Source organism: Alosa pseudoharengus, unplaced genomic scaffold (genome assembly GCF_046254945.1).
Source record: "Alosa pseudoharengus isolate Yale_2024_CS ecotype anadromous, Long Island Sound unplaced genomic scaffold, YU_APseudo_1.1 YU_APseudo_1.1_scf_12, whole genome shotgun sequence".
Classification (NCBI taxonomy): Eukaryota; Metazoa; Chordata; class Actinopteri; order Clupeiformes; family Clupeidae; genus Alosa; species Alosa pseudoharengus.
In genome coordinates, this window is record NW_027468587.1 from 9,819,437 (window position 1) to 9,833,141 (window position 13,705).

General features: G+C 41.4%; 1 protein-coding gene across 2 annotated transcripts; it reads right to left on the reverse strand.

Moving 5' to 3' along the window:
* Positions 1-7,049: 7,049 nt before the first annotated feature.
* tlr18 (toll-like receptor 18) lies at positions 7,050-12,221 on the reverse strand. Of its 2 annotated transcripts, XM_076280047.1 has the most exons (5): positions 12,139-12,221; positions 9,254-10,230; positions 8,233-9,153; positions 7,977-8,127; positions 7,050-7,833 (listed from the first exon to the last, which is right to left on the reverse strand). In XM_076280047.1, exons 2-5 carry the CDS (start codon positions 10,225-10,227, stop codon positions 7,471-7,473), a joined length of 2,409 nt encoding a protein of 802 aa, XP_076136162.1. In that variant the 5' UTR covers positions 10,228-10,230; positions 12,139-12,221; the 3' UTR covers positions 7,050-7,470. The 2 variants fall into 2 exon arrangements, with proteins under 2 accessions (XP_076136162.1, XP_076136161.1); XM_076280046.1 differs by having other exon boundaries at positions 7,977-9,153.
* Positions 12,222-13,705: the final 1,484 nt, after the last annotated feature.

Genomic DNA, 13,705 nt, shown 5'->3' on the forward strand with positions numbered 1-13,705 from the left:
ACACACGCGGGTTGGTGTCCTCTGTATATTGAAGGTTTCCTTTTATTCATGAATTATGACTATTGGTCCAATGTGTTTTTTTGTATTGTTTGTCTTTTTAGTTATCCACTGTACAGCACTTTGGTCAGTTTATGCTGTGTTTAAATGTCCTTTATAAATTAAATTTACTTACTTACTTACAATTATCTTATGGATAACTACCAAGTCAGCAGTCTTTCTTATGATTGTGTTTGTGTTTACTGAACCAGACTAAGAGATTAAAGGCGCAGGAGACCGACATTTCTGTATTATAACATCTTTTTGAAAAACTGATGTTTGATTTTCATGAGCTGTAAGCCATCATCATCGACACCAAAGCAAAAAATGGCCTGACATATTTCACTCTATGTAATGAATGTATAAACATATAAAAGATTCCGTTTTTTAAATAAATTAGGGGGGGGGGGAATTAACTTTTCCATGATATTCAAATTTTTTAAGACCCATAAAGAAATATTGATAAATGATGTATTCACTGGAGAGAGCATGCACCCTTTAACAATTTAAAACATGATTTTGCCATTTAAACCAATTACAGTATATGACCAGCAGGGGGCTGATTAATATTACAGTTTTTTACGATTGTTTACACACTAAAATAAAAATGTCCACACAATTTGCAAAATTCTACTCCAAGGAGCAAAACATTACTCACAGTGATTTGTACAACTCTACACACATTTTCACACTTAGACACAGATAAGGATTGTAAGGTTACTTCCTTGTCATTACAAAGCCCCGGATTGCCAATGACCACACTAATGAACGAATTGGATAATCACATCCACCAATTGTGGAAGCACACATGTGCTAATTTGTAAACTAATTAATTTGAAAACTAAGCTAATTTGCACTCAGGTGTGCTATAAAAGGCAGCAGGTGAGTTCACCTGTCTTCAACAAAAATGGAAGGAGCTAGAAGAAGAAGAAGAGTGAGAATGAGAGGGGGAGCTCAAAGAGGAGATGAAGGAGGTAGAGGAAGAGGAGAAGGAGGTAAAGGAGGAGGCCTAGGTAGAGGAAGAGGAGAAGAAGGAGATAGAGGAAGAGGAGAAGGAGGTAGAGGAGGAGGCCTAGGTAGAGGAAGAGGAGATGAAGGAGGTAGAGGAAGAGGAGAAGGAGGTAGAGGAGGAGGCCTAGGTAGAGGAAGAGGAGAAGAAGGAGATAGAGGAAGAGGCAGACAAAGAGATGATGAATAGTTACAGTATTCTTGTTGCTTAGTTTTTCTTCAGAGTCAAAGTGTATGTACTTCATGTGGTAATTTTTATTTGTCTACAGATTTTATTTGTTTCATTGATTTCATTGTTGGTTGATTACTGTAACTGATTATGGTAAGAAATAGTATTGAAATAAATACTTGAAATATTCAGTCTGCAGCATCAGGGTTGTGCAGTGCTCGGTAGGTTTATAGTAGGCCTATTTGTGTACATTCTCCCTACGGTATATCTCAAACTAATCATGAAGAATGTTGTGGGTTTGTCACTATTGTCATCTAAATTATCCCTTACATAACAATGTCTGGCCAAAAATCTAGCACATGCTATTTCCTAAAATTAGTTTTTTTTACAAACATGTTTTTTATTTATCACAGCAGTGTGGAACTGGCGGCAATAGTGTCTGATCATTGAGGACTGTGTTGGTTAAATGAAAACTAATAGCATTTTTACAAATATGTGTATATGTTTTGACTGAAGTGTGTATGTTTTTACTGAAGTGTGTCATTTTGCAAACAATCTAGGAATTATGCAAATTGATTGTGGTGTTTGGATAATTGTGATTATATTTTCAAAAAAAGAACCCGGTTTTCAAAATTGCGTGTAAACAATTGAAAAAAAACTGTAAACCCCAATTGCCCTATGCAAAGATACAGAGAGACTGAGCCATAGCGTTCTTGGAGAATGGAATGGATTTCAGTTCTTACTGAAAGACTGTAATTGGTAAACACAAGCGGAAAAACTCCCATTCATAGTCTTTTTTTTATTGTTATGATTATTATTGTGTGAAGTTTCAAGCTTCTGGGTCTTCCTCAGACTTAAAAGAGCCAAGAGCTCTCTCTCTCTATATATATATATATATACAAGGATACAAGGATACAATCCCAATCCTCCCCCACCTTTCTTATGCAGCCCTTGCCACTTAATCTACTAAACCCCTCTTCTACTGCACTTTTTACCCCGCCCCCATAAATGCACAAATAGGCTGACACCAGACATAATTTCACTGCATTTCTTACTTCCAGTAACTATATGCATGTGACAATAAACTTCCTTGTATCCTTCCTCAGACTTAAAAGAGCCAAGAGCTCTTCTCTCTCTCTCTCTCTCTCTATATATACATATATATATATATATATATATATACATTTATATATATTATATATATGGAAATATATATGATTAACTAACAGCATTATAAGAGCTAAATGGTGTGCGGATGTCTTTTCTTCTTGTGATACCTTTATGCTGGATCCTGCACCCATCCAACTTTGGCCTGGGATGTGAATGACCTTGCGTTTATAAATTGTAAACCCTCTCAAATTCACAGTCTGGGTAAACATTTATCCTCTTTACAAGTGAATAGTGTACAAATGCATCTCTTCTACCCCCTAGGTGTGTGTGTGTGTGTGGGGGGGGGGGCAAGAATAACTTACTTGCTACCAATCTGGTGCTAAGTCGTCCATCCTGCTACAATAGCAATACACATTCAAGTGAGTACAGAAAAAGAAATAAGTTATTCTATTGTCCCTAAAACCATCTATATTGCTGTTAGTTCAAATGTTTACCTGTGTGGTGACAAATAGTGACATTTTTAATAATAATAATAAAAGACAGTTTAAGAAGAATTAATGTCAGATCAAAAAGAAGCTGATTCTTCATGGAGCATCAGCCATCGGAGAGGATATGGTATCCTGAGAGGATGAAGGTTATTATTCAACCTGTAATCGACTGGATGAGGCAGGATTATGTTCCGTCATGGATTGGTGAGTAGTTGCTTCCTCTCTGAGCAGGTCTGGACTTGTCCTAACAGACAGTCCACAAGTCAAGACCAGACATGTCCACCCTTACTATAGCAAAATACATCAGGAAATCAGCCATCAGAACAGAAACCAACACAATACAAATGAACTATGTATTTACCTAAATTTCATATTTTTCCTGCATTTGATGTCAGTTTAAAACTAACAGGATTATATATATAACAGGAGCCTGTCACATGACTAAAATGTTGGTCAATAGAGAGATCAATGAAGTAATACATTTGATAACTGACGTCAACGCTACATGGGTCTTTCTAGCCTGAGCACTAGACTGAATTTATTCATTCAGTGTCAGCTGAGTGCAAGCCTTAAACCCTCATCAGTAGCGGATGTCTGTCACACAGCTCACTTGTTATTTCAAGCGAGACACGAGATATCCCTCCTGAGCCACCGAGTTGTGATCTTTCATCACTTCCAAGCCTTCGCTCGAGTACCTTGGAGTTTCCACACGAAGGGCATCTGTGTCCTCAAAGGGCCCACTGATTGAGTGCCCATGAGAGTAGGGATGATTACATAGTTTCCTGTTGCTTTGTGGTGACACATGCTAACTGGTTCAGCCAGCTCTGCTCTGGCACTGGGGGAAACATGCTACACCCCTTACCAAAAAAAAAGGAACCCCTTATACTTATGCCACATTTTTAGTTTTTTGCCCGACATTGCACATCATCTACTTAGGAGGGCATTGCTCCTACATTCTTTGGCCTATAATCAAATGCTTGACTTCTTTGGAAAGTTGAGACGTTGTAGTTTCTTGGAAAACAATCAGAAGAACTGTGTGATGTACACAGAGTTACAGAGGCTAGAATATTGTTTTCTCTTTCTGCCGGATAACAAGCATCTCTGAACTAACCACATTTCAGCCCTCTAGGTCACTTGACTTAGAAACACAACTGAGCCCTAGCACCAGGTCTTGTAAGGCTGTGTTCAAAAGTAGATCAATATAAAATGAAATATATGATGTTTTCTAAACAAAGTTCGGGAGGAGCCCGATTGACAGCAATTAACTCACCTGTCTTCCGCTGCCACAGCAAAGGGCCTTCGACCACCTCCTCACGCTGCACGTTTGAGCTTTAACATCCCGTTCCGTCTACCCAGCTATTCATTAGCCACAGCCATTTCATTCCATCTGGATGCTCATCATTCATGCTATTCATGCCTTATCTGCCTTATCTGCCTATCATGTATTATGTGTTGTATGTCGTATCATGTTGAATATGTCATGTTTTATCAGGTAATGGTATTCTAAAAGTCTTCTTTCAGCCCAGGTTGAATTTTTTAAGGCTGCCACAGATAGTACGGAATGAGCTTGGACCCAATGCAACAACAGCTTCAGGGAGACCCATGCAGCAACTGCTCCGCTGAGCTCCTGCAACCCTGCTACAACGGCTCCGCTGAGCCCCAAGACCCATGCAGCAAAAGCTACACCAAGCTCCAGGACCCACGGAACGACTGCTTCGCTGAGCCTCAAGAACCATGCAGCAACAACTACTCTGAGCCCCAAGACCCATGCAACGACTGCTTCGCTGAAGCCCCAAGAACCACGCAGCAACAACTACGTCGAGCTCCAGGACCCATGCAACGATGGCTTCACTGAGCCCCAAGACCCATGCAACCACAACTTCGCTCAGTCCCAAGAACCATGCAGCAACAACTACGCCGAGCCCCAAGACCCATGCAACGACTGCTTCGCTGAAGCCCCAAGAACCACGCAGCAACAACTACTTTGAGCTCCAGGACCCATGCAACGACTGCTTTGCTCAGCCCAGAGAACCATGCAGCAACAGCTACGCTGAGCTCCAGGACCCATGCAACGTCGGCTCCACCAAGCCTCGAGAACCATGCAGCAACAGCTACAGTATGCTGAGCTCCAGGACCCATGCACCGTCGGCTCCACCAAGCCCCGAGAACCATGCAGCAACACCTACGCTGAGCTCCAGGACCCATGCAACGTCGGCTCCACCAAGCCCCGAGAACCATGCAACAGCAGCTACGCCGAGCCCCAAGACCCATGAAACGATGGCTTCGCTGAGCCCTAGAACCATGCAGCAAATACATCGAGCTCCACGACCCAAAACCCTATGCAGCAACAGCTCCACCGAGCCCCAAGACCCAGGCAACGACGGCTCCACCGAGCCCCAGGACCCAGGCAACGACGGCTCCACCGAGCCCATAGAACCATTTAGGAACAGCTCCGCCAAGGTTCAGGACCCATCTAATGACTGCTCCGCTGAGCCCCAAGACCATGCAGATTGACATTTTTCAGGATGAACCACACTCTACTAAAAATTTCCCTTGAGGACTGAGTTCCCTTATTTTGCCTATGCTTCACATTTACTTCACGTCAACGTCCCGAGACCCTCGTGGCAGCAGCTCTGCTGAACCCTGACACCCATCGTTCCCACGGTTATGCATACACGAATGTCCACTCTTGCGTACTTGCCGCTTGCCTCGCTATACTTCGCAAGGGGTTCATGTCACAGCACTCTGATTCACCTTCCATCATGTTTACCGGCCTCCTTTGGGCTGCATTTGGGCTGAGTCTACATGCCCCTCGTCTCATTTCATTCGCGATGGCAGATCTTGAGAGTTAGACCAGGACACAATACGTTTACTACCAATCAGACTAAACCGATCAGTTCTGAAAATGACACTCCATATTCATATCTAACTCTGCCTCAGATCCTCAGCTTTCATACCCATCACACTACATCTCATATCGGTCAGCTCAAACATCGCCTACTAGCCCGCTCTTCATCTCAGATGAAGGGTACCCATCACTCGTTACAGGTTCCAGACTCTAATATATATCCTTGTCAAATCCGGTTCCCGCAGACCGCTCTGCGGAGTCTCTGTGCATTTAGGATGGGAGCTGCTACTACAGCTACATGCATTGGCCTATTAGAGCAGCAATCAAATACTGAGCCGTTGGTCCACAGATGCCTATCAGTCCTACTGTACATCCACTCCATCTAGTGCTAATGTATTTACTGTACATCCACTCCATCAAGCGCTAATGTATTTTCGGTAGTGGCCTTCCTTTCTGCTCTTTTGGGGTGCAAGCGGCCATCGCTCTATCGCGATCTCCGCTTCAGGCATTCCATGACCATGGCCAGCTACCATGCCAAACACGCGCTTAGCTTATACACTCAGTATAGCAATCATGCCGACGGGCGAACTAGTGAAATGATGTTTTCTAAACAAAGTTCGGGAGGAGCCCTTAGGGATGATTGACAGCAATTAACTCACCTGTCTTCCGCTGCCAGGGTATTTAAGCTGGCCTCCTTATCCATACGTCACACGCAGCGGCGCTTGCAAAATTATCCCTCCTCCTCCCCCTACTCCTCCATTTCACTGATAGCCCAGTTATGCATCCTCCTTACACTGGGGGGTGCAAGCGGCCATCGCTCTATCGCGATCTTCAGGCATTCCATGACCACGGCCAGCTACCATGCCAAACACGCGCTTAGCTTATACACTCAGTATAGCAATCATGCTGACGGGCGAACTAGTGAAGAGTACTTTAGACCATTATTTGCCAAGGTATGTTCATGCGTTTTGTAAAATGCCCAATGGAAACTCCCCATAGGACTTTTGGTTATCCAAAATGCATACTGACAATCAAATGCTTACTGCCTATGAACCACTTTGTGTAGAAGCATAATCTTGGTCTCAAATGAAAGGTAACACTTTGAAGTTTCATGCTTGCATTTAAATTGTACTTCAGGGGTTATGATATGGAATGACTACTAACAATAAATAATTACACAAAAAATATAAATCTTTACAATTTCTATTTGTGTATAAGATGGACTATACATCTGCACAACTAATATTGAATAAAATAACATGACTATTCAATTTCTATGGATTCCTGTGAATATGTCAAGACCCAATATTCTATATCTAGCATATTGCTAATGATATGCACCGCAGTTAGAAGGTAGGGAAGCATCAAAGACAGAGGAGGGAGAGGAGGGCATTTTTGATTCATTTTAATTGAGACATAGATTAATCTGACAATGTAAAGCACTACATATTTTGCATGAAAAAAGTGTCATGTATTGATTCCCAAAAGTCCAAGCTTTCAAATGCTGTATAATATGACTATGCCACATAACAATCTGATGTATAAAAATGATTTAGAATGTTGGGGGGTGGTGGGGAAGGGGGGGGGAACCGTCCCGCCGGCGGGACACCGCAGGTGATGTGGTTTTAATGGTAAGGGACTACTCATTGTCTAAAGATGAGATGTGTTACACACACTATGCAACACAATACACAATACCCACACAGCAAGTTATTTTCCTTGGTTAGAACCACTTCTGCATGGGGAAGTCATGTGTCTGCAGAAACAACATGCCTTTAGTTTAAGTGGACCTGAACCTGCTCTTCCTGTTCCTATAAATGGATACTCTCGCTGCACTCTGTGTCAGACATATTCGCAGTAGAAGAGATGTCTGGATCGCTGCCAGGCTGGTGTTGGGGAGTTTGCGGGAGACTGGGTTTGCCCAACACGCTCTTGAGCTGAGCCCAGAAGAAGCCCTGGTGCTTTGGCTGTTGAGGCCATTCTAGATAAGTCTTGGTGCTTAGCATTTTCTTCAGTTTGCAATACTTGCTTGGCAAAGAGTTTGGGTCAATGGGCTCTTTCACAACAAGGATAACGTCACTGAAGGTTTTACCAATGGCTCGTTGTTGGGCAAAGTAGAGCTCGTAGTTGCACCATTCACTGTCTACAAAATTCTGTGAAAGGACGACAATAACCTGGGCAAAGACACAAAATACAATTAAAATAGAATTACATTTATGAAACAGAAGAAAACATTATATTACTGAGAGGAACTGACACTGGCAGTTAAAAACAAGGTTCATAGATGATAATGATTGTCTGTTCATGCACGCCATACCTTTAGACTGTTCTCAATGTTCTCAATTATGTTGTCAATGATCCACTTTCCTGGTGTGAAGTCCCTCTCATGGATGCAAACACGGTATGGAGGCCTGGAGCTTTCTAGGCATGGCAGCAACTGGTTTCTCACCCAGTCAGCATCCGAGTGACTGTAGGAAATAAATGCATGGTAATCATATCTTTGTTCTGGTTTAAGTCCCTCTTTGTGGGCTCGATATTTTGCTCTGATGATCTGGAATGTTGCTTTGGTGTACCAGGGCACATCAAAGCAGTAACATATCGCCATGATGCCAATGACCACAGAAGCAGTAGTGATTACACTGATGAGAATTACAAGCTTCATGTCACAAGCTATGCGGCCAGGACTGAATTCAGCCGCCATTTTGTTCAGCAGGTGCTCTGGGTAGTAACATTTGTAATTCTCCGGCCAGTCGGTGATGTTCACTCTTCGGTCGGTTGTCGTCTTCTGGATGAAAGTGTACAGATCGCAAGTGCAGTGGTATGGGTTATTTCCTGCTCTTAGTGTAGCTAAGCTGGGCATGTACTTGAAAGAGTTCATGCTTATGAGGCCAAAGGAGTTCCCATCAAGAGACAAGTACTGCAGATTGGGACTTTTCCAGCCGGAAGGAATGAACTTGATTTTGTTCCCACTGAGTAGAAGTTCTCTTAGATTGACTGCTTGTTGAAAATAGTGCACGTCAAGCTGATCCAGTTTGCAGAAAGAGAGATCCAGAAAATGCACTGTTGTGGGCAAACACCTCAAACTGGCAACTTCTAAAGCATTGTGGTGTGCAATCAGTTGTGATATATTCTGCTTCCAGTTGCACACACTGTCATCAACAGTTTGAAGTTGATTGTTGCTGACATCTAGAATCTGGAGCCCCTCAAACTCTCCAGCAAATGATGCAAAGTCATTTAGACTAGTAAGTTGGTTAAAGCTGACATCGAAGGTGTGAAGAACTGGCATGGTGCCTGTATAATCACATCTTCTATTGAAGAGGTAATGGTCTCTCAGTTGGTTTCCGGAGACATTCAGTACCTCCACACCACCCATTTCCAGCCAAGCATCACAGGGCACAAAATTGAAATTGATATTCCAAATGGACAGTTTGCGTATCTTCTTCAACCATGTGAAGCGCCAGTCAAAACGTAAAATGTCTGGATTGCTTATACCCCTGTGGGACACAAAGGTTCAGATTCAGCTAAAGACACTTGATCACATGTTTTGTGTTTTAATATTTTTTTAAGTATAATTGATCATTATGACATACTTACGATAGCACAAGATGATTTAAGGTTAGATTTGTCACACTAGATCCTGCTCCACTATCCACAAATGTGGGAGAGCGTGCAAAGTCAATATTATAAAGCCCAAGTTCCTTAATGGGACTTTGCTGTATGTTTATTAAAGCCATCCTTAGCAACTTCTCATTAAATTTGCCACGAAAAAAAACTATCTGCTGAGCTCTGATGTGCTGCAAACCTTGAAAAATATCACCGTCTCCTGTGTAGTAAACAAACTCAAACAGGTTACGGAAGCGAAGATGATCAAAGGACTTATTGGCTAAATCATTTAGCATAATATTTAGCTCATTTGGTATGTTGTCCATGGCAACATCAAACCACATTTCTTTAGTCTTTAGAAACTTCAGAGAACCTGTCTCATACTTCACAAGACTTGGACCACTTTTAAAGGCAAACTTGAAGAGTGAGAGGTTCTTTAAAGCAATGAGGTTGCTTTTCTTTAGTTCTTTGACAAAAGGTCCACCAACGGAGAGTTTCCGGAGGCTAGTGAAGGTTGAGAACACCTCTCCAAGAGCCACTTCGTCGTAAAAATTATTTGACATCTCCAAGTTTTGAAGCCTAGTCAGATTTCTCAATGCCTTGTTCGGGACGACCGTCAAGGAGTTGTTAAAAATATTGAAGTCCTCCAGAAGACTGTTAAACCTAAAGGCATCATCCTCGATGACAGAGATGTTGTTATACTCGAGATTGAGCAACTTTAAGTGTGGCAGGTGGGAGAAATCTGTGTTGTGGATCCTCTCAAGGATGTTGTGAGAGAGATCCACCTGCTCAAGTGAAACAGGTAGACTCTCCTTGGGTACATGATCCAGGTATTGTCCACGGCAGTCAGCCCTACGGTGGTCATTACTTACAGAGCAGAAATGCGCAACCTTGGACTGCTGGACAGTATGGACCTCCAGCACTAAGGGAAGCATAACAGCCACAGTCCACATGAATCCACGCATGATCTGAGAAGAAAAAAATAAGGTTCATTTAATTCTTACTTCAGCTGAGTAACTCATTTTTGAAATACAATTCCATCTGTACAGTGGAAGCATGTGATTTTGCTGAGACACACAATTCTCTCACTGCCAAAATAGGTAATTTTACTGATTTCTATAATAATTTCAGTCGGGATCTCATTTAACAGTAATACAGGCCGGAGACTAAGAGTCCCATTTTATAAGTCCAATAGGACAAAAAACTCTTTTATTCCTAGTGCAATACGCCTGCTAAATTTGCACAATTTTGCTTAATTGCACAGAAACGATTCTGATGAGCATCTGTCAGGAACGTAGATTGATAAGACAGTTTCTTTCTTTCTTATTTTCTTTCTGAACCTTCTTAACTGATATTAACCTGTGTCTTTTACCCCATCTTGTGTCTTTGTGTATCTTATGCTATTTATATGTGTACCTGACTGCGAGACAAGTTTCCCTTTGGGACAATAAAGTTAACTGAACTGAACTACTGTATATTTTTCACCTGACCCACCACAACCTGATTCTCACACAAGGCAATGGACCAATATTCAAGTCTCATCAAAAAATTTACTTATTACTTATTGATTTACATAATTAATCAGTCATGAAAGGTACTAACTGTTGAGAGATTTTGTACTTTTTATGATAACTGATGATGAATGACAAGATCAGAACAGACAGAGTCAAATAACAGTGGAGTCAATGTACAATAAACATATGCTGTAACATACTAGTCATGATTTTTTTGCATCACTTAAATAATTTGCATCAATCATTAATCACATTCAATTAAATGCTTTTGATGTGAAAACTTACCAGGCACTTTACTTTGTCAGGGACGTGTTACAAGATACTTTGAAAAAGTGGCCACAAACCAACAACCACAATAGCGCATACAAACGGTGAGAACTTGTCTCAGTTTCACAACATACTTGGCATGCAGAAGGATCATCATTCACAAACCCTTACTACTTTGTTTTGTACCTCTTACATTCTGAGTAACTGGGTAACATGTTTACACATTCTGGAACACATTCCTTTAAGTCTGTAAAATGTATTAACTAAAACAGGAGCAAAGATGACAATAACAGAAGTCAGAAAACATGTCAATGACAAGCTCTCATTACAGCCCACCAATATCATTCTTTATTGATGACTTTCACTTAGCCTAAGCATGTAGATCTAGATGAGTTAATAACACAGTCAATAACTACTGTAGCCTATTTTTCAAAACATTAGATGCCTCAAAACAAAGTTGTGCAAAGTTCACGATTTCAGGATGACATCTTTTTTTAAACATTCCAAACATTTTTCTCACCATCCATGTAGAAATGGTTTAAATAGACCAATATTCCCATTACTCATTAACCAGAAGGAGAGTTGAAGATTCGAGCTGATATTGTTTTTCTTTGAGACATGTTATGAGTGCATGGTAGGGCTCTTGGTGTGGTCGTTTCTTTGCGTTTTAAATACCACAACATTCCACTACTCCAAATGAAGCGTTAATTGTGTGTGCATTCCATATCAAGGACCTTTCCTTGCAGGAGACCTATGCCAAAATTGTGAAACGGATGTTTCACTCATTTCGGCAACTACACACATGCACACGTGACTTCGAATAGTTTTCTGGAATAGTCTACTTAAAGCAGACAAAATAATAATAATAATAATAATAATAATAATAATAATAATATAACAATAATAAAACGATATGTAATGTAGTTTGGCTGAAATTGTTGCTTGAGTTTCGATGTTGTCGAAAACCATTACCCTGACGATGTCTGGATGCCGAACTAAAAAATGTATCCCTCATGTCAAAGAAAAGAGCTTGTCAACGGCAGACACGCCTAAAGATATCGTCAAGATGACACGAATCCAGCAGAATAATCTTACCTTTGATTATGATAACAAGGAGACCATTGAAAAGAAAAACGCTGCGCACTTTCTGTCTGGCTACACGGAACTCCTGTGACTCCTGTAACTATGTCAAAGTCTAAGGAATGTGGGCTTCAGAAATGCGTGCTGCTACAAACGTGTCTGTTATCTGCGGGTTTTAAGGATAACTGTCTTTGTTTCTGGGACATATAGGCTGTATTTAGGCAAGGTTAACTTTATTTACCTTTGTGCTAGAGATTTTCAAATGTCTCATGCCTGTATTTAGCCGAAAACAACCACTCACTATCCCACTGACCTCCTTTGCTGAACGTTTGCCATTGAATTTGAAGAATGCTGGGGTTTTTTGTTGTTGTTGTTGTTCCTGGTTAACATCAGACGGGAAGGATTTGACAATGCAACCTTTGTCTCTTTGAGGACATATAGTTCTCATTCCCACTAATGAGGATTGTGTAAATAAAAATAAAACTGACATATTTGACTGTCCTGAGCTGGATCAGACAGGAAGAGGGTTATGCTGAGGTAGAGAGCAGGTGGTCATCTCTTTGTAGGCCTCTTCCTGCTGCTGCATAATAAATTATCTGTATTTATATTTCAAGAGTCATTCAAGCTACAGTTTTGACATTTTCATTGCTTACATAGTATATATACTCTTTTGATCCCGTGGGGGAAATTTGGTCTCTGCATTTATCCCAATCTGTGAATTAGTGAAACACTCAGCACACAGTGAGGTGAAGCACACACTCATCCCGGCGCAGTGAGCTGCCTGCAACAACAGCGGCGCTCGGGGAGCAGTAAGGGGTTAGATGCCTTGCTCAAGGGCACTTCAGCTGTGCCTACTGGTCGGGGTTCGAACCCTCCGGTTACAAGTCCGAAGCGCTAATCAGTAGGCCACGGCTGACCATAAATTTCCTCCTGTGAACCCAGGCCGCCCCGGTCTGAGACTCATTTGAACCCTCTGTACTCCTACTTGGCGATAAGCTCACATTTTCTCTCTCTCTCTCACACACACACACACACACACACACACACACACACACACAAAAGCATTGCACACATGCACACACAATCACAATAGGCACACAAGAACACAGTGGCTCATACACAAAAACCCATACAATTAACACACATACACACAAAGGCTTACTCACAGAAACACACTCAAACACATTAACACTAACCCTAGGTAAACGTAGTGTCTTTTGAATAATTGTCCCCCATAAAGTACTCAGTGATGATTCCATATTTTATAATTCCTGTTTGAGGCTGTGTGAAAGGATATGGGTATGCTCTTAGACTGTCAATCCAAAGCAGACATCCTTATCTATCATCCTGATTTATTTCTCTCATGATAAAACTCCAGACATCTTAACCAGATGAAAAACATGATTTTCAGCACACAGGGTCTTTACTGTCTATTCATGTTACAGCATCACCATGATGAAACAAAACATTAGTGCTTCCAAATGCTTCTAAATCTCATGAAATGGACCATACACTCATTAGATATATACATTTGATTGACACAGTATTGTTGGATGACAACAAGACAAAGTCACAGAACTGT

Excerpts from the sequence above, each read along its gene's own strand:
- tlr18 (XM_076280046.1), bottom strand. The coding sequence starts at position 10,227 with ATGCGTGGATTCATGTGGACTGTGGCTGTTATGCTTCCCTTAGTGCTG. Across the intron at positions 9,154-9,253 it reads TTAAATCATCTTGTGCTATC|GGGTATAAGCAATCCAGACA; the intron begins GTAAGTATGTCA and ends TGTGTCCCACAG. Across the intron at positions 7,834-7,976 it reads ACATTGAGAACAGTCTAAAG|GTTATTGTCGTCCTTTCACA; the intron begins GTATGGCGTGCA and ends GTCTTTGCCCAG.